The following is a 26280-nucleotide window of genomic DNA, read 5'->3' as shown; positions in this document are numbered from 1 at the left end:
TGTCTTTGAGCTTTTATAAACAGCGTTAATACACAAAGCATCTTTATGTGAAAGAATGTGCCAGCACATTTTTTTGAGTGTTCCTCAATTAGTTCTAATAATCAATTTTTTATCCATGTACTCTCCTTTTAAACTTAGAGTAAATTCCATGTCTCAAATAAGTTAGTAGCAATATAAATCAACACTTAATGAAAGAAAAAAGATCATTTTTGAAGAAGAAAAAGGAAAAAGCACAATAAAGACTAACCTCCAAGTAGGTTCTGGGAACAAGACCTGTGTTTCCTTTGGCATTCTTGGCTATCCACCAACCATCAGGGTTTTTTTCAGTTACATGGAGAATTTCCCCTTTCTAAATACCATGTAAAAAAATTAATAAAATTCAACATTTGTGACTGTTAGTTCATTATTTAATGCTTTAAATAGGAATATTATGAATATATAAATATGTATATGAGATTACAAAGGAATCATTCATTTGGATATTTAACACCCATCCAATTGATATATTCATAAGGGCTACCTTTCAGCAATAACTTTCAGAGTCCATATACTTAAAGTATCATCATTATGCAAACATTTTTTAATTTTTCAATATTTTTTGGGCCATACCCACCTTCTGGGAGGGGCTTGGGGAACTATTTTGGGTGCTGGGGATTAAACCTAGGTTGGCTGCATGCAAGGCAAATACCTAACCCGCTGTGCTATTTCTACAGTCTCACACTTTAACTCTTTCTTTGTAAGAATACCTTTCAGGAGCAGCATATAAATATCCAAAGCAAATTTTGAAGCAAAAATACAATTTGCCTCATACAATACCAACCTAATTAACTATACATATTTTGAATAATACCATCATTTATAAAAGTATAATCCAAGGAAAGTCAAAGGTTGGGGGTACATGCATGCCTTACATGGGGAGTTCCCGATACTAAAAAGTCCTGAGAATGGGCCAAGAATTGTTGGGATTGACCCCAGGCCCTATTTCTAACTCAGTCTGCCTCCATGTACTATTTGGGACGTATCTCCCTCCAAAAATATACAAAATCTACATTTTTGTTGTTGTTGTTGTTTTGTTTTGGGGCCACACTCAGTGATGCTCAAGGATCACTCCTGGCTCTGCACTCATGAATCAATCCTGGTGATTGGGGGATCATATGGGATGCTGGGATCAAACCCGAGTTGGTTATGTGCAAGGCAAATGCTCTGTCTCCTTAACCCCAAAATCACATTTGAAGTACAAAATTTTGTATCACTACATATAATAATATATTATTATATAATTATATAATAATAATAAATACAGACTTTGAATATGTACTAATGAAGCCTAGAGATATGGCTCAGTGTCACCTGCCTTGCAGATGGTAGCCACAAGTTGGACCCCTCACACTACTACACATGCTGAGTGCAATCCTTGCAACACCCTCTTTTGGATCCCTATGGTACAACAAAGATATGTGAATTCCAACACAACTAAATATGTGTGCCAGCACCACAACTGAGTGTGTGGCCCTCAGTAAGTACCACATCTGTGTAAGTACCACAACCAGTATGTGAGCCCTGATATTGTGGAAAGTAGAATAAACATATATATATACTGCATCTAATAGGAATAACATTTTCAAGATAAATTGTCGAAAATCTTGGGAGTTAAATTATTATTTTTTCATTAAATCAGTTGTCAGTAATGTGATATTAAATTTGGCTATTTAATAAATAGAAGAAGCAAAATTCACATATTTACGAAAATCAAAATTTCTTTGACTTCTTGCATAAAATATATCTTCAAATCTATTTAAAAAACCACAACTTGGATACAGAATAATCTCACTAATATGTGGTACCTAAAGATACATAGTAAAGTAACAACAAAGGAACAGAGGCAACACAATGGGAAAATGATCCAAAAAATTCACAAAACTTAGTGGGGATGGGAGTTGAAAGGGAGGAACACCAGAGTCTTTAGAGAAAGGAGTGGGTGTTCTAGTGATGCATGTGATGTTGGAATTATGAGCCTGGGAAACCATCAATGATTATTGGTAGCACAGAATCTCAATCAATAAAAACAAATAAAAATTATAAACAAAAACAAAACCCCACAACTTGTTCCAAGAGCTTATTCAATGAGCTGAGTGTATGCTTTACATGTGGGAAGGTTGGGTTCAGTCTTTGGCACTACATGATCCCCTACCTTCTAGCACTATTGATCCAAAACAAAACCAAATACAACTCCCCAAATTTTGTTGCCATTCTGCATGCCACTTATACACAGGCCAAGCAAGCATGGGTTCCAGCCATTTTCATTTCCCAACAGTAAGACAGCATAAAATGCTCCCTGCTACCCTGAGCTACGTATATGGTTCTAACTTACCCATGAAAGTTATTTTAAAACAACAGAAAAATATTTGCTTTTGCCATTTTTACCAAGTAGAACTTGAATAACAGGATTTCATGTAAGTAACAGGATTTCATGCCTATAAGTCACTTTTTATATGACAAGTAAAATATTTATTTTGATGTGAAATCATTTTGACATGAAAAATGAAATAAATCATTCCTTTATATAACAGACTGAATAGTTAAACTTTACTATCAGGTACATATAATGTAGGCAGTTTCTTGCTCTGTTAGGTATGTAAACTAATCCCTAGATCTTTTTTCTACTGACCTTAAATGTAAGATCCTCAGCTTGTTGAGCAATAAAATCTCCAATAGCAATGTATTTCGTTTTTGTTGGCTGCTTGTGAGATTCACTTTCCTCTTTCTCTTCTTCTATTCCTTCTTCATCCTCGCTTTCTTCTTCTTCATCCTCACTTTCTTCTTCATCCTCACTTTCTTCTTCTTCAGCCTCACTTTCTTCTTCTTCAGCCTCACTTTCTTCTTTTTCTTCTTCTTCATCATCATCTTCTTCAGAAGAAAGAGAATCTTCCTCTCTTTTGGTAAGTCCAACTCTGAAAGTATTAATTCTATGATAAGAAAGCCTTGAAATGTATGAGAGCAAACCAAGTATAAATATATATATATATATACATATCCCATATTTGAAGCTTTGTCCAAATGCTGGAAATAAAGTTGAAGTACAACTAGTGGCTTCTACGATCTAGCTAAGAAAACTACAGGACTTGAAGGAGTTAATGTTTCTGAAGAATGTAAGTTACTTAGCACATGTACTGGACATGAGGACTAGAGTTTCATTCAAGTCTTAGATTCATCCATTCAGCAAATTACTCATAATGTTAAAGTATAAGTCAATCTAAATTTTGTGACTATCCTCTCCTCATTGCATAACTTTGGGTCCATTACTCACTGGTAAGGAAGCAATAAAAATACACACTAACTCTGTAAATACAAAGGTAAACTAGACAAATTCTCTGTACCCAAGGAGCCTACCATGAGATAACCTACAGAACTAATTATGATATAGCCCAATAGGTTCTATAGTAGAAGCATAAACAATATATTAATGAAACACACAAGGGAACTTTTTACCTATTCTGTGTGCAGAGGTGGAGTGTTAGGAAGAGTTAGAAGTAGGTCTTGAGGAATGAAATGAAATTTATGAGGTTTAATAGGACTAAGCTTTCTTTAAGGTATCCTCCATTTAAAATGCAGTAGGAAAAGGGCAGAGTCTGATTTGTTCTGCAGAAAGATGAGTGGACTTTATATAAGATAACATACTGGAAGGATTACAGGAGAACAGATGTTAAAATTGAGAAATAATAATAGTTTGAACTAAGAAAAAAACATTTATAATAAAAAGATGTTTTAGAAAGATATTAAGACAGTGAAGTGAAAAGTACAAAAATAAAGAGAAGCTAAAGTAGCACTAACTTGAAGAAGCCACTAAATCTCCCTGAGCTTTCTTCTCTTAACATTTGGTAGGTCTGCACTGGGAACCTACTGTGTGATGGACATTACATGGTTTGACTGTAACAATGAAAAAAAGTCTTTTTGCTCTCCTAAAACAAATTTGGGAAGCTTATTATTTATTTATTTATTTATTTATTTATTTATTTATTTATTTTTTGGTTTTTGGGTCACACCCGGCTGTGCTCAGGAGTTACTCCTGGCTGTCTGCTCAGAAATAGCTCCTGGCAGGCACGGGGGACCATATGGGACACCGGGATTTGAACCAACTACCTTTGGTCCTGGATGGGCTGCTTGCAAGGCAAACACCGCTGTGCTATCTCTCCGGGCCCGAAGCTTATTATTTAAATGGGGATAAGAACATTTAAACTGATGCAAGTACATACTGCTTACTATAAAACTAGCTAGATAAAATATACTCTCTGAAATAAAGAAGAATAAAGGTTATAGTTTTGGTCTGCTAATTCTTACAACTGGGTCATCTGGGCTCCAGTCAATTTTTCCTCATTCTAGGCAACTCTTATCTGAAATATGAATATTGAATCACATTTGGAAAGGTCTCAGTCATTATTTCATGAGACCGTATTTTGCAATGTTCATTTATTTTTAAACTGAATATATTTATATATTTTCCATTTCTCCTTCACCCCTTTTCTTTTGTTATTAATCATATTCTTTACAAGCCCTTATCAGCTATCTATGTCAGACAGTAGTCATTGGTTATTTGTTTTACTTGCTCTTTATTATTTATTTATTTATTTATTTATTTATTTATTTTGGTTTGGGGGCCACACCCGGCGGTGTCAGGGGTTACTCCTGGCTATCTGCTCAGAAATAGCTCCTGGTAGGGACCATATGGGATGCTGGGATTTGAACCAACCAAGGCAAATGCTGCTGTGCTTTTTTTTTTTTTTTTTTTTCTTTTTTAATTTCCAGACTTTTTAACAATTAGGTACTGTGGATGGTGGACACAAGAGACTTGTTATCATATAAGAAATGTTGAGTTTGATTCTGTTACATAGTTACTTCATTTTGTTCCCATTAAGGTCTGGTTTTACACTTGGTTAGAGAGTTGTTTCAGTTTTGTCTTTATTATGAGATATTTTTGATGCATTCTTGCATTAGGGGCCTGGACCTTCTTTAATCGCCAGTAAATGACCAAAATACTGACTATGGTCTCTATCAAACTACGTTTAAAATATGAATAATTTTGCAAAGCTTTTAGGATCTCAATCTTTTCTTTTTTTGGTTTTTGGTTTTTTGGGCCACACCCGGCGGTGCTCAGGGGTTACTCCTGGCTGTCTGCTCAGAAATAGCTCCTGGCAGGCATGGGGACCATATGGGACACCGGGATTTGAACCAACCACCTTTGGTCCTGGATCGGCTGCTTGCAAGGCAAACACCGCTGTGCTATCTCTCTGGGCCCAGGATCTCGATCTTTTAACAGCTACTTTCTTTTTTTTTCTTTTTTTTTTTTTTTTACAAAGCAGACAATCTTTATTCACAATTGGGGTAGCAAAGGGGAGACACCCCAGAGGTCAGTCCAAAGCAGAGTGATCGGGGAATGGCAGAGGGCAGGACTCAGCACTCGTCCTCACCCAGCAGGGCATAAGGGTTTCGGGCAGCCAGGCTAGAACCTGGAACTGAGGTTGGGGTGTCCTCATCCCCTTCTCCTTCCTCATCGGCATCACGATCCTCCTCTCCCTCCTCCTCACAGGAGCTGCTCAGCTCTTCCTCTTCCTCGTCTTCTTCATCACCTGCCGGCCTGGCCCTGCCTTGTGAAACCACCAGCTCCATGGTCTCTGGATGGGACTCCCAGGTACCTGCAGGGCCCGTGCTCTCTCCGTCCCCGATCCACTCGGGCTCCGGCGGCTGCTGCTTGGGCCCCTTCGGCATCTCGTTGGCAGTTACAGCTACGATGACGGCACTAACAGCTACTTTCTGCCAAATCTTTTTGAATCATGGTCTCTGTAAGCCCAAGATTCCTTTCATATTTCTAGAAATTTCTCTCTGTAATTCCTTCCTTCCTTCCTTCCTTCCTTCCTTCCTTCCTTCCTTCCTTCCTTCCTTCCTTCCTTCCTTCCTTCCTTCCTTCCTTCCTTCCTTCCTTATCCCTCCGTCCCCTTCCTTCCTTCCTCTTCCTTCCGTCCTTCCGTCCTTCCTTCCTTCCTTCCTTCCTTCCTTCCGTCCTTCCGTCCTTCCTTCCTTCCTTCCTCCCTTCCTCCCTCCCTCCCTCCCTCCCCTCCTTCCTTCCTCCCTTCTTCCTCCCTTCCTCCTTCCCTCCCCTTCCTCCCTTTCTCCTTCCTTCCTTCCTTCCTTCCTTCCTTCCTTCCTTCCTTCCTTCCTTCCTTCCTTCCTTCCTTCCTTCCTTCCTTCCTTCCTCTTTCCCTCCCTTCCTCCCTCCCTCCCTCCCTCCTTCCCTCCCACACCTGCCTGTGCTCAGGGTTTTTACTTCTGGCGGGGGAGGGCAGAACATTCACATATGGGATGCTGGGGATTGAACCTGGGTCCGATCCAGGTAGGCCATATGCAAGGCAAAAGTCCTACCCGCTGTGCTACCACTCTGGCCCCATCTCTGCAATTTCTTCTCTCTCTCTCTCTCTCTTTTTTTTTTTTTTTTTTGGTTTTTTGGCCACACCTGTTTGACACTCAGGGGTTACTCCTGGCTATGTGCTCAGAAATCGCCCCTGGCTTGGGGGGACCATATGGGACGCCTGGGGATCGAACCGCGGTCCGTCCTACGCTAGCGCTTGCAAGGTAGACACCTTACCTCTAGCGTCACCTTCCCAGCCCCTTCTCTCTCTCTCTACAAATCCCAGGCACCTTGGGCAACTCCGAAATGTCATCTATGCCTTGTAAACCCAGTGACACTGCTGCTCCTGGCACCAGAGCCCATAAATGACCTCCAGCAGAGGGTCTTTAGGTGTCTCCTTGCCTTATGACATTAGCTTTGCTTGGTGGATGTTCAAAGCCTTCATATTTGTGAATTCTGTCTGTATCTTACAGTTGGTATGGTCAGTAGGTCAAGTTATATACCAACAACTTTTGTCATTCTCAGTACTGGAAATTAGTGGAAATTCTAGAATCTAGATCCTTTTTATTTTTCTCAAGACACTTTATAAATGTTTGTAAAATGCTTAGGAAGAGTCTAAAAAGCTAATTTTTTCCTTTCATCTTAGGTCTATTTATACCACCCAGTTTTCATTCTCCACAAAGGCTCCTCTTAACAATCACTGCATTGCATGTTCCTGCCTTGAGTTTTGTTTCTGTTGTTGAAGGGAGGAAACCCATAGATACCAAAACTTTACACACAAAGCAAGCATGAACTACACCTCTGTCCCAACAGAACTCCAATATTTAGAAAATATTTAAAGAGTGCTCACTAATCTTTTCATATAATAGTCCAAATAATATGACAGTCCATATATAATTTTTATATTGAAAATGAATTTTTCATATTATTACATAAACTAATTCATATAGCAATCCAACCAATTGTTTCATATCATGAAAACAGAGATCATAAACATCTATATTTTCTAACATTTATTTGGAATTTGAGTTCTCTGCTTTGCTTCATCAACTGCATAATAAATTGCCAAAGGCAGATAAGACTTCTGATGCTTATACCTCTCTGGGAGGATAACACATGTTGGTATTCACAATAAACAAATGTAGGCTGACTATACAGCTGCCATTTGTTTATATCCAGACAGTTACATCTCAATACATCTGTACTGAGTCAAACATAAACTGTTGGTATCATAATTTATGAATATGATATGACATTATATTATGATTATTTATGATTATGAAATAATGGATATTATAATGTGCCACTATTATATCTAAAATGATATCATAATAGGTATGATGTCATACCATTGTGATGTCAAACTTTATGATTATAATGTCACAATGGATATTATGACATACCATTACAATGTCACAATTTAGGATTATGTCACAGTGGATACGAGGACACAGTATTATAATGAAACATGATGTCACAATTTAGAACTGATATCACAATGAATACTATGACATACCATTATGATGTCACAATTTAGGGTTATAATGTCACAGTTGATATATTGGCATGCTATTATGATGCCACAGTGGATATTATGACAAAGAATTGATGTCACAACTTAGGATTGTGATGTCACAGTTGGTCTTATGGCACACCATTATGATGTCACAATTTAGGCTCATAATGTGACAACGGGCATTAAGATATATTATGAAAATATATCTTAATATATATTAATATATATTAAGATATATTATGAAAGCCAATGACAACAGAATCAACACCCAATCTACAACAAGATAGGCACAGAAGGGACCACTTATACTAGCAGCCTGAGGGGTAAGGGTGAGGGATATGGGATGCATGCTAAGAACGGGGTTGGAGGGAGGACAACTTTGGTGGTGGGAATTCCCCTGATTCAATGTCAATATGTACCTAAAATATTACTGTGAAAGATATGTAATCCACTTTGGTCAAATAAAAAATTATTATTATTAAAAAAAAGATAATTGAGCACGTGTATGAGAAAAAAGATATATCATTATGACGTCACAATGAATATTATGACATATTAGTATGATGTCACAATTTAGGATCATATCACAGTGGATATGACGCAGCATTATGATATCACAATAGATATTATAATGTGGCACTGTGGCACAATTTAGGATTATGATGTCACAGTGGGCATTATGACACAGCATCATGATGTTACAATTTAGGTTCATGATGTCACAATGGGCATTCTGACATATCATGATGTCACAGTTTAGAATTATGATGTCACTGCAGGCATTACGACATACCATTGTAAAGTCACAATTTAGGATCATGATGTCACAGAGGATATTTTGAATACCATTATGATGTCACAATTTAGGCTCATGATGTCAAAGCAGATGCTGACATGGCATTATGATGTCATAATTTAGGTTCATGTCACAGTGGATATTACAGCATAGCATTCTGATGTCACAATTTAGGATTATGATGTCACAGTGAATATTATGACACAGCATTATGACATCACAATTTAGGATTATGATATCACAATGGACATTATGACATACTATTATGATGTCACAATTTAGATTCATGATGTCACAATAGACAGTAAGACATACCATGATGATGCAACAATTTGGATTATGGTCTCACGGTGGATATTATGAAATAGCATTATAATGTTACAATTTAGGATTGTGGTGTCACAATGAATATTATGGCACAGCATTATGATGTCACAATTTAGGATTATGTCAAAATCAATATTATGACACCGCATTATGATGTCACTACTTAGGATTATGATGTCACAATGGACATTATGACATGGTATTATGATGTCACAATGGACATTATGACATGGTATTATGATGTCACAATTTAGGTTCATGATGTCACAATGGGCATTAAGACATACTGTTATGTCACAATTAGGATTATGGTGTCACAGTGGATATTATGACACAGCATTATGATGTCACAATTTAGGATGATGTCACAATGGATATTATGGAATACCACTATGATGTCACAAACTAGGATCATTATGTCACAGTGAATATTATATTCCATTATGATGTCACAATGGATATTATGGCATACCATTATTATGTCACAATTTAGTATTATGATATCATAGTGGGTAGCATGACATGCTATTATGATATCACAATTTCGGATTATGATGTCACCATGTATATTATGATACTTTTATTATGTCACGGTGAAAATCATGACATACTATTATGATGTCACAATTTAGGGTTATGATGTGACAGTATGATATAACACTGTCAGATGGATATTATGACATTCCATTATATAATTTGACTATGACATCATAATGGATGGATATCTTACATACCATTATGTTATCATACATTATATTTTAATGGATATTATGATATACTATTATGATATAATTATAATATAATGAATATTATGACATATTTTCTGATAAGTTATTATATACTGGATTTTATGATAGCATCATTTATTGTATTAATTTATATCATGTATTTTAATATGATTTATGATAATTTAATTTATATACTATTAATATTTCAAATATATTATTTGTATACTTTTTAATTATGACTGAAATCATAATTGAATATCATAATATCCATTATGATATCATAATGGCATCCTAAGTGGAAAGAGAGAAAGAAAGGCACATACTCAGTTCTGTTTTCTCTACTACTTAAGGACACAGCAAGTTCCTGCAGCTGATGCGTGAGCTTATCCAAAACACTATGTTCCTCCTCTTTTTTCTGATTATAGTTTCCAACAGGTGCAGGTTCATCAGCCTATGAAAAAACAAATACTGGTTCATGGAAGATTTATTTCAACATCCTACTTTTTATTTTTAGAAAATCCTCCAAAAGTAGTAGAATATAAAAAAATATCAATTTAAGACAATATTTATGTTAAAGAAGATTTTTGAGAAAGATGGAGTATTATGCTCAAATGAAGCCCAATGAAAACTGACATTGTATTGTTGCTGTTACTTCTTCCCTCACTGTTACAGACTGTCTCCAGTGAATAAGGGACAAGGCTATTGCTGATGGCAAAGATATGCAATGCACCCAAGCTGTATAAATCACATAATGGCTATAAGATATGAGAAAGTTGCTTGAGAGCTTTGGTTTCCTCAACAGTGGGACAATGACAAGCTTTCAAATTTAGATCAGTCTGTCTCCATATTTCAAGAGCTTTGTATCTTCATTTTCTTTTTTGGTTTTTGGGCCACACCTGGCGGTGCTCAGGGGTTACTCCTGGCTGTCTGTTCAGAAATAGCTCCTGGCAGGCACGGGGGACCATATGGGACACCGGGATTCGAACCAACCACCTTAGGTCCTGGATCGGCTGCTTGCAAGGCAAACACCGCTGTGCTATATCTCTGGGCCCGTATCTTCATTTCTTTTTTTTTTTTTTTTTTTTTTTTTGGTTTTTTGGGCCACATCCGTTTGACGCTCAGGAGTTACTCCTGGCTATGTGCTCAGAAATCGTCCCTGGCTTGGGGGGACCATATGGGACGCCGGGGGATCGAACCGCGGTCCTTCCTTGGCTAGCGCTTGCAAGGCAGACACCTTACCTCCAGCACCACCTACCCGGCCCCATGTATCTTCATTTCTTAAACTGTGAACCACAACACCAAATGGGCCTGTATTACTGTATAAAATGTTATAATTTTATAACTTACTTCATATATATAATTTTATACATTACTTTATAAAATTTACTTTTCTTAATGCTTCATTATCAGTGAATATTTTATCTGTATACTTCTTTTACCTATCTGTACACCGAATGTCATGCAAAAATGTACTGACAGAAAGGGATCAATGGTGAAGAAGTTAAAGCAGCCCTTCTTTGTATCACTAGAGACTCAAGGGAAATTCAAGAGATTGGGCCCAAAAGATAGTACAAGGAAAAAGGCTTATATGACTTTGGTTTGATCTCTGAAACCACATATGATCCCTGAATACCACCAAGAGTGACCTCTGAGCACACAGACTGAGCACTGCAACCTCTCCCCAAAAAGAAAATCAAAAGAGAGACTCAGTGACCATTTGAATCAGCTGTGGTCAGGGAGTCTTACAGGCTCACTAAGATACTTATACTGAAAATGTTCTGAGTCTGACACTGGACACCTAGCTCAGGTCCTATTTTTAAAAAGAAAAAAAAATTCTAAGGAGTGCCATAGTAAATTCCAGTTACTGCCATTTCTGCAAGGTCTCTAGCAATAGAACTGCTGAGTGATATGAGAAGCTTTTTAACCACTTATGTGCAAGGGTTCTGTTATCTCTTCTTGCTTTTTTCATTTTCATAGTTAAAACAAAAGTAATCCTAAATTGTAAAGCATAAATGCATACAATGCAAAAATAAAAATAGCTGCTGCGTGTAGTTTTTGAGTTCTCAGTGCTGGGTCTGTTCATCCCAGCTGAACCTGGATATGAGGCTCATCTTCTCTGTAAAAAAGTACTGGCCTAGCAGTGAAAAGAATTGGCCAGAGCAGCTCACCACAGGGAGAGCTCATGGCAGAGACACAGCCTGGAACTTACCCATACCTACCAATTCCCACTTAATGAAAATCTTTGTGTAAAGATGGGTCTTCTGTCAAGTCATTAACTGTAATACTTACTTTGCTTAATTTTTGAAGAGTACTTTTATTTTCATCTATTGCTTGCTTTAGCTGGATACATCTAAATTTTAAAAAAGAAAAATATTTTCTATTGTTAGAACCTGAATATTACTTTATAAAAATCATACCTCATTCTGTAAGCAGGTAAAAAATAATAAGGAGGAGCCGGAGAGATAGCATGGAGGTAGGGCATTTGCCTTGCATGCAGAAGGATGGTGGTTCAAATCCCTGCATCCCATATGGTACCCTGAGTCTGCCAGGAGCAATTTCTGAGCATAGAGCCAGGAGTAACCCCTGAGTGCTGCCGGGTGTGACTCAAAAACTAAAAAAAATAAAAAGGCAGGCAAGTAGATAAGCTACTTAATGGATAACGTAACACTTTCCACACCAGCTCAGGTGACACTCACTGCCAAGCCTATGATGCCCAGATAGAATAATCGGGGTTCAAAAGGCTCAGGACTTGGGACTTCAGAGCACCAACTTTAAAATACTTCTGCTCTAAATTCCTAAAACCTTAGTCAAGATTTATCTGCTAGTGGTAGTAAGAGCTATAATTAATTGTGCATCACACACAATGCTCAGGCACATAACAGCCCCCACTCCAGTTGAAGATACGGGGTGAAGATATGATAGCACATCTGTGAGAGAGAAGATCATGGAGGCAGAGTTAGGGTTCCAGAGCTCCCTTTTCTGCAGCAGTCCTCCTGTAAACTTGTCCTTTCCAAAGGGGCATAGTGTTAATAATTCCATACATGGCTCATATAATTTGTCTTAAGTCTTAGACACTCAAATGAGAAGTACAAAAGTGAGAGACAGTTCAGTGGGGAAGATGCAATCAACTGGAGTTCTTGAGCCCCACCAGTAATGGTCCCTGAGAGCAGAACAGGAATAAGACCCAAGAAGTCAATAAGCCAATCAATTAATCAATCAATAAAATGACTATGGATAAATAAAGTGAGACAGATGATCTTTTATATATAGATGCTGTATGGCAGTTGGACTTGGGACACGTCCCTTGGATAACCCCACTGTAATCACCATTGAACCTGGACACATCCCCTTATCATGCTGGGTATAAAAGGAAAAACTTGGACAGTTGTGGGGGGGCAGGATAGTGACTAGAGCAGTGCCTGCTCATCCACGGGGGTGAGGTGGGGGCAGAGATAAAGCATCCAAGAGATGCTGCCTGCTCTGTCTCTATTTCTTTTTCTTTTTTGAACCCGGACCTCCACTGTGAATTTCCATTTGTCTCTTCCTCTCTCTCAGAACTATCATTGTCATACTGGACACTTCTCTTTCCAGGCCTTATATTTTGAATGATTTTATTCACTATTACTTCAATATTATTTTCCCTTAACTCTTTTGTTTGTTTTGGACCCACACTTGACAGTACTTAGTATTTTCTCTTGGCTCTAATAGCTCAGAAATCACTCCTGATAGGCTAAGGGGACCATATGATGTGCTATAGATTGAACCAGAGTTGGCCATGTGGAAGGCTAGCATCTTTACCCATTGTACTATCTCTCTGACCTTGGCCATTATCTTTTAGAAAATTTTACTAATTAAAAAAATAAAGAATTTCTGGGGCTGGAGAGATAGCATGGAGGTAAGGTGTTTGCCTTTCATGCAGGAGGTCATCGGTTCGAATCCCGGCATCCCATATGGTCCCCTGTGCCTGCCAGGAGCAATTTCTGAGCCTGGAGCCAGGAATAAACCTTGAGCACTGCCAGGTGTGATCCAAAAAAAAAAAAAAAAAAATTAAAAAAAAAAAAAAAAAAAAATAAAGAATTTCTAAAACAATTCCTATGCTGACAATAATGTTCACTAAAGTTAACACAATTCCTAAAAAACTAAAATAAATAAGTATACTTTACCTTTGGTAAATATCTCGATTTTGACTGGTTTCTAGACCATTTTTCAATTGGCTCTCAGAAAGCAAACTCTCAACCTGTAAGAAATGGAGATAGTTTAAATAATCTTACTACTAAATACATATAATCTTAGGGAATAAAGTTTTAATTGCTCTTATTATATATATATATTTTTTTTTGTTTGTTTGTTTGTTTTTGGGCCACACCCGGCTGTGCTCAGCGGTTACTCCTGGCTGTCTGCTCAAAAATAGCTCCTGGCAGGCACGGGGGACCATATGGGACACCGGGATTCGAACCAACCACCTTAGGTCCTGGATTGGCTGCTTGCAAGGCAAACACCGCTGTGCTATCTCTCCGGGTCCGCTCTTATAATATTTTATAATAAGATTTTCAAGGTACAATGAAATCATTTTACAGGAGAGCCTATTCATATACCACCTCAAATCGACAAAATGTAGACTGTATCTGGACTATCTACCCAGTGTTCCACCTATTTATTTATTTTGAAGTAAACTGAAATTTTCGATACATTTCCCTCTAAATAAAGCATCTACCTATAGTTTAATATTTGTCATCGAATAAATATATATGTCTGTATATATGTAGATAGCCATCAATTATTTTGCACATTTTTATTTGTTAGGGGGCCACACCCTAGATGTGCACTCAGAAATTACTCCTGGCAGCCTCAGGGGACCTTATGGGATGCCAGAGATCGAACCCGGGTCAGCAGCATGCAAGGTAAACACCCGGTCCCTATTTTGAACTTTTTAATGAGTGTTTAATTAAAATGTGAGCAGTTAGTAAGTATTTTGATTTGTCTCAGGTTTTACTATCTTTAAAATGTTAAAGATTGCAAAATAATTTAATTTACTGAAAACAACACTTGGTAATAAATGAAAATTGAAAAATCACAAGCAAGAAAGATAGTACTGCAGATAAGGCTCTTGTGTGCAAGTGATCCAAATCCCCAGTTCTCCACACGCACCTCCAGGAGTGATCCCCAACCAAAGGGCAAGGAGTCAGACCTGTGTCACACATGAGGTGTGACAGAAAAACAAAATGACACAGAAAATTTGCAAGATTGCAAGAAAAGAACAATGTGAAATACAAACTTCAGAAAATAGTTTAGCAACTCGAAATTACTTTTACTTTTCTCCTATTTTTAAAAGTAGTATAGTTGATGCTCACACTGATAGAAAATATAATAAAATAATAAAGAGAAATATAATCATCAACATCCTATTAGCAAAGTTACATACTAGAGCTTTCCTTCTATCTTTTTCCTGGCATGCTATATTTTATATTTTCTTTTATAACTTGACATCTTGTCATAAATGTGTTCCCTAACATTAAAATCTCTTCAACTAGAGAGATAGTACATTAGGTAGAACATTCTAACTTGGATTCAGCCAAGCCAAGCCAAGTGTGGAGCCCTGGCACTGCCTATGGTCCCTTGAGGCCTCCAGGAGTTAATCTCTGAGCACAGAGCCAGGAGTAAGCCCAGAAGATGGCCAGGTCTCACCATCCTCCCAAATCTCATTAAAAAAACATGCAATCACAGTTTTATATATCCCGTCATAAATTATTCCTCCATTCCCTTAATATTGATGATGTAGATCCTAGAAGTTAAGTGGGCTGGGGATCAGGGTCCCGGGATTAAGAGGCTGCCCCAGATCTTGCCCGCCGCCAGACAGAGCCCTCTGGGCATTTCAAGAAGTTCAAGTCCCGCCGCTGCAGAGTCCACAGTCCCACGATACCTGTTGCTTCAGTTCCTGGGTGCGGCGTTGCACGGCTCGGAGCGGGTCTCGGGGCCGCCTCGCCAGCATCGCCCTCTTGGCGTGGAGTGGCAACCGGTTGCCGGAGAAACCAAGCCGGGCCCGGGAGTGACGTCTTAATCGCGCGCCGCCGCCTCCCGGGCCCGCCAGGCGTCTGCCTGTACCCGGGCAGCTCTGCTGGAGAGAAGGCGCGCATGATGAACCATCAGCAGTAGACATGTATGGATGCATGCATTATATTTTGACCCACGTGCATATAAGCATGTACTATAGATCAATAATGTTGCATATACATATTATGTATGTCGTACGTTACATTCTCATCCACATGCATATAAGCATGTACTATAGATTAATAATACATTATACATGTTATGCATATCGTACATTCTATTTTTACCCACATGCATTTAAGCATGTACTATAGATTAATAGTAATACACTCTAATATTATGTTATTAGTACATTACATTCTCATCCACATGCATGTAAGCATGTGCAATAGATTAATAATACATTATACATATTATGTATATAGTACATTATATTTTACCCACATGCTTGTAAGCATGTAGTATAGATTAATAATAATACATTATACATATTATGTATATCGTACATTGCATTCTCATCCACATGCATATAAGCAAATACCTAAAAAACTTAATTTTACATAATATATCAAATTCTTAATAGGGCATGGGCCGGGAGAACGGCCCACTGCGCTCAAAACTACAAATCCCACAATTCCTCGGCCTTTGGAAGTCTTGGTAGGCGCTCGGCTCCCAGTCCAACCAAGCACGGATCGACTAATGAATTAATACAATGAAAATATCTAAGCTCCCAAATAACTGCAAAAATAGCTTTCCTAGGCGATGTTTTTGGGGCACTTGTTTCTGTCGTTTCAAAGGATATTTCGGCCAGCGTGGGTTTGGCCGATTTCGTTTCCTTCTGGGTTTTTATTTTATGTTGCTCTCATGTGAAGACGCCGGTTTAGTCTGTTTTACAGTTTGTTTGTGAACAGGTATTTGACATCCCCGAGGATGTTGGGGTAAGTAGGTTTTCCCTAAGCAGGATGAATCCTATGACTACAACTCTCAAATCTCTTTCCACCAAGAATGAATGAGGACCTGGGCTTACTGCTTTTTTATTTATGGGGTGAGCATTGTCTGCACACACTACTTACTCTTGGGGTGCTCAGAGTACGATAGGAGGTCTGGGAGTCGAACCCGGATCGACTGCGTGCAAGGCACACGACCTACAGAGCTATATCGCTCCAGCCCCAAGGTTCACTTTTCAAATATGAACCAAGCTAAAGTCAAACACATCATTTTGATTGCACAGTTCTTTTTTTTTTTTTAATTTTTTTTTTATTTAAACACCTTGATTACATACATGATTGTGTTTGGGTTTCAGTCATAAAAGGAACACCACCCATCACCAGTGCAACATTCCCATCACCCAAGTCCCAAATCACCCTCCTCCCCACCCAACCCCCGCCTGTACCCTAAACAGGCTCTACATTTCCCTCATACATTCTCAATATTAGGACAGTTCAAAATGTAGTTATTTCTCTAACTAAACTCATCACTCTTTGTGGTGAGCTTCCTGGGGTGAGCTGGAACTTCCAGCTCTTTTCTCTTTTGTGTCTGAAAATTATTATTACAAGGGTGTCTTTCATTTTTCTTAAAACCCATAGATGAGTGAGACCATTCTGCGTTTTTCTCTCTCTCTCTGACTTATTTCACTCAGCATAATAGATTCCATGTACATCCATGTATAGGAAAATTTCATGACTTCATCTCTCCTGACAGCTGCATAATATTCCATTGTGTATATGTACCACAGTTTCTTTAGCCATTCATCTGTTGAAGGGCATCTTGGTTGTTTCCAGAGTCTTGCTATGGTAAATAGAGCTGCAATGAATATAGGTGTAAGGAAGGGGTTTTTGTATTGTATTTTTGTGTTCCTAGGGTATATTCCTAGGAGTGGTATAGCTGGATCGTATGGGAGCTCGATTTCCAGTTTTTGGAGGAATCTCCATATCGCTTTCCATAAAGGTTGAACTAGACAGCATTCCCACCAGCAGTGGATAAGAGTTCCTTTCTCTCCACATCCCCGCCAACACTGTTTATTCTCATTCTTTGTGATGTGTGCCATTCTCTGGGGTGTGAGGTGGTATCTCATCGTTGTTTTGATTTGCATCTCCCTGATGATTAGTGATGTGGAACATTTTTTCATGTGTCTTTTGGCCATGCGTATTTCTTCTTTGTCAAAGTGTCTGTTCATTTCTTCTCCCCATTTTTTGATGGGGTTAGATGTTTTTTTCTTGTAAAGTTCTGTCAGTGCCTTGTATATTTTGGAGATTAGCCCCTTATCTGATGGGTATTGGGTGAATAGTTTCTCCCACTCAGTGGGTGGCTCTTGTATCCTGGGCACTATTTCCTTTGAGGTGCAGAAGCTTCTCAGCTTAATATATTCCCATCTGTTAATCTCTGCTTTCACTTGCTTGGAGAGTGCAGTTTCCTCCTTGAAGATGCCTGTAATGTCCTGTAGTGTTTTGCCTATGTGCTGTTCTATATATCTTATGGTTTTGGGGCTGATATCGAGGTCTTTAATCCATTTGGATTTTACCTTTGTACATGAAGTTAGCTGGGGGTCTAAGTTTAATTTTTTGCAAGTGGCTATCCAATTGTGCCAACACCACTTGTTGAAGAGGCTTTCCCTGCTCCATTTAGGATTTCCTGCTCCTTTATCAAAAATTAGATGGTTGTATCTCTGGGGAACATTTTCTGAGTATTCAAGCCTATTCCACTGATCTGAGGACCTATCCTTATTCCAATACCATGCTGTTTTGATAACTGTTGCTTTGTAGTACAGTTTAAAGTTGGGAAAAGTAATTCCTCCCATATTCTTTTTCCCAATGATTGCTTTAGCTATTCGAGGGTGTTTATTGTTCCAAATGAATTTCAAAAGTGTCTGATCCACTTCTTTGAAGAATGTCATGGGTATCTTTAGAGGGATGGCATTAAATCTGTATAATGCCTTGGGGAGTATTGACATTTTGATGATGTTAATCCTGCCAATCCATGAGCAGGGTATGTGTTTCCATTTCCGTGTGTCCTCTCTTATTTCTTGGAGCAGAGTTTTATAGTTTTCTTTGTATAGGTCCTTCACATATTTAGTCAAGTTGATTCCAAGATATTTGAGTTTGTGTGGTACTATTGTGAATGGGGTTGTTTTCTTAATGTCCATTTCTTCTTTATTACTGTTGGTGTATAGAAAGGCCATTGATTTTTGTGTGTTAATTTTGTAGCCTGCCACCTTGCTATATGAGTCTATTGTTTCTAGAAGCTTTTTGATAGAGTCTTTAGGGTTTTCTAAGTAGAGTATCATGTCATCTGCAAACAGTGAGAGCTTGACTTCTTCCTTTCCTATCTGGATTCCCTTGATATCCTTTTCTTGCCTAATCGCTATAGCAAGTACTTCCAGTGCTATGTTGAATAGGAGTGGTGAGAGAGGACAGCCTTGTCTTGTGCCAGAATTTAGAGGGAAGGCTTTCAGTTTTTCTCCATTGAGGATAATATTTGCCACTGGCTTGTGGTAGATGGCCTTCACTATATTGAGAAAGGTTCCCTCCATTCCCATCTTGCTGAGAGTTTTGATCAAGAATGGGTGTTGGACCTTATCAAATGCTTTCTCTGCATCTATTGATATGATCATGTGGTTTTTATTTTTCTTGTTATTGATGTTGTGTATTATGTTGATAGATTTACGGATGTTAAACCAGCCTTGCATTCCTGGGATGAAACCTACTTGATCGTAGTGGATGATCTTCTTAATGAGGCATTGAATCCTATTTGCCAGGATTTTGTTGAGGATCTTTGCATCTGCATTCATCAGTGATATTGGTCTGTAATTTTCTTTTTTGGTAGCGTCTCTGTCTGGTTTAGGTATCAAGGTGATGTTGGCTTCATAAAAGCTATTTGGAAGTGTTTCTGTTTGTTCAATTTCATGAAAGAGTCTTGCCAAGATTGGCAGTAGTTCCTCTTGGAAAGTTTGATAGAATTCATTAGTGAATCCATCTGGACCTGGGCTTTTGTTTTTCGGCAGACATTTGATTACTGTTTTAATTTCATCAATGGTGATGGGGGTGTTTAGATATGCTACATCCTCTTCCTTCAACCGTGGAAGATTATAAGAGTCCAAGAATTTATCCATTTCTTCCAGGTTCTCATTTTTAGTGGCGTAGAGTTTTTCAAAGTAGTTTCTGATTACCCTTTGAATCTCTGTCATATCAGTAGTGATCTCTCCTTTTTCATTCCTGATACGAGTTATCAAGTTTCTCTCTCTCTCTTTCTTTGTTAGGTTTGCCAGTGGTCTATCAATCTTGTTTATTTTTTCAAAGAACCAACTTCTGCTTTCGTTGATCTTTCGGATTGTTTTTTGAGTTTCCACTTCGTTGATTTCTGCTCTCAGCTTTGTTATTTCCTTCTGTCTTCCTGTTCTTGGGTCCTTTTGTTGAGCATTTTCTAGTTCTATTAGCTGTGTCATTAAGCTACTCAGGTAAGCTCCTTCTTCCTTCCTGATGTGTGCTTGCAAAGCTATAAATTTTCCTCTCAGTACTGCTTTTGCTGTGTCCCATAAGTTCTGAGAGTTTGTGTCTTTATTGTCATTTGTTTCCAGGAACCTTTTTATTTCCTCCTTGATTTCATCTCGGACCCACTGGTTATTGAGCATGAGGCTGTTTAACTTCCAGGTGTTAAAGTGTTTCTTCTGAGTCCCTTTGGAGTTCACAAATAATTTCAGAGCCTTGTGGTCAGCGAAGGTAGTCTGCAAAATTTCTATCCTCTTGATCTTATGGAGGTATGTTTTATGTGCCAGCATGTAGTCTATCCTGGAGAATGTCCCATGTACATTGGAGAAGAATGTGTATCCAGGTTTCTGGGGATGGAGTGTCCTATATATATCCACTAGGCCTCTTTCTTCCATTTCTCTCCTCAGGTCTAGTATATTCTTGTTGGGTTTCAGTCTGGTTGACCTGTCCAGTGTTGACAAAGCCGTGTTTAGGTCCCCCACAATTATTGTGTTGTTGTTGATATTATTTTTCAGATTTGTCAGGAGTTGTATTAAATATTTTGCTGGCCCCTCATTCGGTGCATATATGTTTAGGAGAGTGAATTCTTCCTGCTCTACGTACCCCTTGATTAATATAAAATGTCCGTCTTTGTCCCTTACAACCTTCCTGAGTATAAAGTTTGCATTATCTGATATTAGTATGGCCACTCCAGCTTTTTTATGGGTGTTGTTTGCTTGGATAACTTTTCTCCAGCCTTTTATTTTGAGTCTATGTTTGTTCTGACTATTCAGGTGCGTTTCTTGTAGGCAGCAGAAGGTTGGATTGAGTTTTTTGATCCATTTAGCCACTCTGTGTCTCTTAACTGGTGCATTTAGTCCATTGACGTTGAGAGAAAGAATTGTCCTGGGATTTAACGCCATCTTTATTTCAAAATTTGGTGTGTCTTTTGGGTAGTCTTGTCTTAGATTAGGTCTTTCAGTTTTTCTCTTAAGACTGGTTTTGTGTCTGTGAAGTTTCTGAGCTGTTTTTTGTCTGTGAAACCATGTATTCTTCCATCAAACCGGAAAGTGAGTTTTGCTGGGTATAGTATTCTGGGTGAAGCATTCATTTCATTCAGTCTTGTCACAATATCCCACCACTGCTTTCTGGCATTGAGCGTTTCTGGTGACAGGTCTGCTGTAAATCTCAGGGAAGCTTGCTTGAACATGATTTCCCCTTTTGATCTTGCTGTTTTCAGAATTCTGTCTCTATCTGTGGGATTTGTCATTGTGACTAGGATGTGTCTTGGGGTGGTTTTTCTGGGGTCTCTTTTGGTTGGTACTCTTCGGGCATGCAGGATTTGATCACATATATTCTTTAGCTCTGGGAGTTTCTCTTTAATGATGTTCTTGACCATTGATTCTTCCTGGAAATTTTCTTCCTGGGTCTCTGGGACTCCAATGATTCTTAAGTTGTTTCTGTTGATCTTATCATAGACTTCTATTTTCGTCTGTTCCCATTCTTTGACTAATTTTTCCATTGTCTGCTCATTTGCTTTAAGTTTTTTGTCCAATCTCTCCTGCTGTATGGAATTGTTATGTATCTCATCTTCCACAGCACCAAGTCTATTCTCAGCTTCTGATACCCTGTCCCAGAGCTTATCCATTTTGTCATTCACTTCGTTTACTGAGTTTTTCAGGCCTGTTAGTTGACATGTTATTTCAGTTTGGAGTTTTGTCATTTCTGCCTTCATATTTTCTTGGTTCTTATTAGTGTTCTGTTCAACTCGATCCATGGTTTCTTGGAGTCTGTTGAGCACCTTCCATATTGCTAGTCTAAAGTCCTTATCTGAGAGGTTGATTAGTTGTTCAGTCATTATCTGGTCCTCAGAATTGTCATCTTCATTCTCTATGTCTGATGCTGGCCTGCGCTGTTTCCCCATTGTCACATTTGTATTGTGGGTTTTTCTACGTGTTGTAGTGGTATTCATTGTCTATATGATGTAGGCAGCACACTCCTCTGGCTCCTCCCTTTCTGGATGGGCTGACTTGCCTCTAAGGGAGGGGAGTCCTCCGTGGATGAAGCCTCACACTGGGTCAAATCTTAGGCCCGAGCATGTAACAGAGAAGACAGTCCAGAGAGAAATGTTTGCTTCTGTGATATAGCGCCGTTCTTAGTGTGATTTTTCCTTCTTGTTGCAATGGAGTTCTTTCCTTAGAAAGAGTGCACGGCCGCGTAGCGAAGCGGAGCGGCCGTGCTCCTCTGAGCCTCTTTTTGCCCCACTCGCAAGAGTTTCACGCAAGAGGACAGTAGACAGACATAGACAGGTCACACTCACAGTCTTTCACAGCTGAGCCCCACTGGGCCGGTGTACTTTCGCGGACTTTCCCCGCCTGGTGTCACACACAGGGAGCCAGCTTCTGCAAAGGATAGCCGGTTTTTATGCTCTGAAGTCCCTCCCTGAAAATGGCGTCTGGGCGAGCAAGGTTTCTGGAGGCTCTTTTTGCCCCACTCGCAAGAGTTTCACGCAAGAGGACAGTAGACAGACATAGACAGGTCACACTCACAGTCTTTCACAGCTGAGCCCCACTGGGCCGGTGTACTTTCACGGATTTTCCCCGCCTGGTGTCACACACAGGGAGCCAGCTTTTGCAAAGGATAGCCGGCTTTTATGCTCTGAAGTCCCTCCCTGAAAATGGTGTCTGGGCGAGCGAGGTTTCTGGAGGCTCTTTTTGCCCCACTCGCAAGAGTTTCACGCAAGAGGACAGTAGACAGACATAGACAGGTCACACTCACAGTCTTTCACAGCTGAGCCCCACTGGGCCGGTGTACTTTCGCGGACTTTCCCCGCCTGGTGTCACACACAGGGAGCCAGCTTCTGCAAAGGATAGCCGGTTTTTTTGATTGCACAGTTCTAATGGATGTATTGTTTTTCCTTCAAGAATATAGAAGAAAAAGTGATTGTCGTCCCAGACTTTTCACTGAAAACACCATATAGCATCTTTCTTTTCACTGACTAGGATCCAGAAGCTGATCAGCACCTCTGTAGACTTACTTTCCTTCTAGTCCCTACCCACCTCTTATTTATTTTCCCGAAATGTATTCGGTAACTAACACCCTCCCAGAAATGTAAGTACTTTATTCTTCAAATCCTTGATAGCACTTGGCACACTCTTATTTTGTAGCTCAAGTTTTGAATTTTAACTATTTCTCATTAGGCCGCAAAAAAATTAAAATAGCTATAGTATTTCCACTAAAAATGTAACATTAAGGGCCAAAGTAATTAATAGTGCAATGTGTAGAGTTTTTTGCCTTGCATTAGACTAGCCTTTGTTTCAATCCCCAACACAGGGCCAAGAGTAAGTCCTGAATACAGCAGGGTGTGGCCTAAAAGCAACAAAATTTAAAAATTAGCAACAAGTTTTAAATATCATAAAATGTATTAGTGGATTAATTACTTGAGTCATCTTGAAGATGAAAATTTGCACTGGTAACCAAGAAAATTTTTTTTGCCAATTTTATTAAGTACTGGGGATTTACAATAGTTAATTACACTTTTCATGCATATATCATTCCAACACAATATTCATCACCAGAGCCCACTTCTACCAGTGTCCCAAAGGCTCCTCTCATATAAGCTCAGTTCTGTAGTCAAAATATTCAATTAATTTGGGAATTTTTTCCTATGTTCCTTTCCACCCCACTGAAATTTAAAAATATTTATTTTAAATATAATTAAGTTAGGAAAATATTCTATATGACTTAAAAATGTTCCATACTTAAAGAACAGGCTAATGTCATAATTTTTACTAACTAGTAACACTTCCCAATATGTGTTTGAGTATATAAGCACTGTAGAAAACATACAACGTATTATTCTTATTCATTGTTGATGGAAAATACTTGGATCTTATGCTTTTTTGCACTTCTTGAGTCCTCCATCAGCATCAACATAATCTAGGAGCGTGATAAAAATACATATTCTCAAGTGTTACCACAGACCTACAGAATCAGAATTTACATTTTAATAATATTCCAATGTTTCCTGGTGCACCTCCATGTCGAAGAATACCATGTATTCTTATATAGCATTCCTTGTACAGTAGTGAATGAGATAATTCAATTATTTTATTTTTTGTTTTTTTGAGGGGGCCACACCCAGCAGTGCTCAGACTCTGAGCTCAGAAATCGCTCCTGGCGGGCTTGGGGGACCATATGGGATGTCAGGAATCGAACCTGGGACCATTCCATGTCAGCCACATGCAAGGCAATGCTGTGCTATCTCTCTGGTCCTCCAACTGTCTATTTAAATTATGTTCCTTTAGGGCCGGAGAGATAGCACAGCAGTAGGGCGTTTGCCTTTAACGCAGCCAACCCAGGATGGATGGTTGTTTGAATCCCAAGGTCTCATATGGTCCCCAAAGACTGCCAGGAACGATTTCTGAGTGCACAGCCAGGAGTAACCCCTGGGTGCCACCAGGTATGACCCAAAAAAACAACAAAAATCATGTTCCTTTGGTCTTGTAATACTCAACTTTGCCACATAAAACACTAATGGTTACTTCTGCTACCATCTTGGATAGCATTATAAAAAGAGAAACACTTTGAAGTGGAATGCCAAAGCCCAAATCAAACCACATTTCCATAAGGACAAGCTACTTTAATTAAAATCATTGTTTCCTCCCATCAGTGAATTAAAATAAGTATCAATTTTGTATTGCTTCCTCACAGGTTAAAATAATTTAGCCTATTTCTACAGATACACAATGCAGTAGAAGACTCAAGTGATTCAGACTCAATTAATAGCAAAGGCAAGAGAGAAAGTTGGCTATTCAGAGAAATCATCACAAATACAAGTTTCAATATATATGGACACATGGATGCAAAATTCTGACTTTGTCAGTGGTATTAGCAACTTAAGGCCCTGGCCTCACAGACAGTTTAAGCTATGTTAGCAGTCTAAAAGTCTCAAGTTTAGGAACTGACAAATAGTACAGCGGGTAGAGTGTTTGCCTTGTAAACTGCAGACCCAGATTCGATCCCTGGTATCCCATATGGTTTCCCAAGCCTACCAGGTGATTGCAGAGCTAGGAGTAACCCCTGAACGCTGCCAGATGTAGCCCCAAAACAAAAATAAAAGCCTGATGTTTGCCTACCTATAAGATAACGTCACAGACGTGTTGCTTAAGGCTCTATCAAGTAAACCATAGACATTTGAATTCTAGAGTAGTAACTTGAATTCTAGATTAAGGCCATCCAGTGAAATGCTCAACAGATATTTGCAAGCATGAAGCTAAAAGATTGGTGGAACAGATCCTGAAAGAGGGTCTGTGGAGGGTAGAATTTCAGATCTGTGGACGCACAGGGAATGGCTATGATAGTCAAAGGAAAGGGTAGAGCAGACTACATAGGATTCAAATTTGAGAAATGAAAGGCAGGAGTTGAAGATTGTTAACTCAGAAAATTTTACATTAGGGAAGCAAGGTGAGTCTCAAGAAATTAGCATTGTCCCCTCCAAAAATACACTGGATCAAAAAATCTTCAGAAATATATATACATATATGTGTGTTATACATATGTAACACAAGAATATGTGTTGTATATACATATGACACATACATATGTTCCAGTCTGTGTCATTTTAAATAGAAAAGGGGGCTGCAGGTGTCCTAAAATAGTGCTTCTCAGCCAGATCATATACCCCCATGATTCCCCAGAACATTCTAGGAACCCCCCACCAAAAAAAAAAATAATTACAATAGGAGGGCAAATCATAAGACTTGGTAAGATGGGGTTACTGCAGTAAGGAATTTAGGACAGAAGTGGGGATCCAAGGTAGATAAAATGTGGGGAAACGCTGGGCCAAAGAAGGCAGGCCCTGGGTATAGATACTATCTGCGCAGGCCTGTGTCTTTTGAAAGCCTTGGACACAGGCTAGAGAGATAATAGATAATACAGAATGTAAGGCATTTGCTGAGTTTGATCTCCAGCACCACAAAGAGCCCCCCAGGACTACC

The 26280-nt window shown here is 38.9% G+C and overlaps 1 protein-coding gene and 1 long non-coding RNA gene across 2 annotated transcripts in view; one reads left to right on the top strand and one right to left on the bottom strand.

The window, feature by feature from the left end:
• The window catches only part of NPHP1 (nephrocystin 1), a 64569-nt gene extending 48777 nt beyond the window's left edge, over nucleotides 1–15792 (bottom strand). The window contains 6 exon segments of the mRNA XM_049784460.1: nucleotides 248–349; nucleotides 2669–2951; nucleotides 10091–10218; nucleotides 12057–12117; nucleotides 13931–14004; nucleotides 15688–15792. Coding sequence (XP_049640417.1) covers nucleotides 248–349; nucleotides 2669–2951; nucleotides 10091–10218; nucleotides 12057–12117; nucleotides 13931–14004; nucleotides 15688–15756 — 717 coding nt within the window. The 5' untranslated portion in view covers nucleotides 15757–15792.
• Nucleotides 1–26280, top strand: part of LOC126024020 (uncharacterized) — a 295412-nt gene that overhangs the window by 159923 nt on the left and 109209 nt on the right. The window lies entirely within an intron of this gene.

Source organism: Suncus etruscus, chromosome 12 (assembly GCF_024139225.1).
Source record: "Suncus etruscus isolate mSunEtr1 chromosome 12, mSunEtr1.pri.cur, whole genome shotgun sequence".
Taxonomy (NCBI): Eukaryota; Metazoa; Chordata; class Mammalia; order Eulipotyphla; family Soricidae; genus Suncus; species Suncus etruscus.
This window is presented reverse-complemented; position numbering and strand designations above follow the sequence as displayed.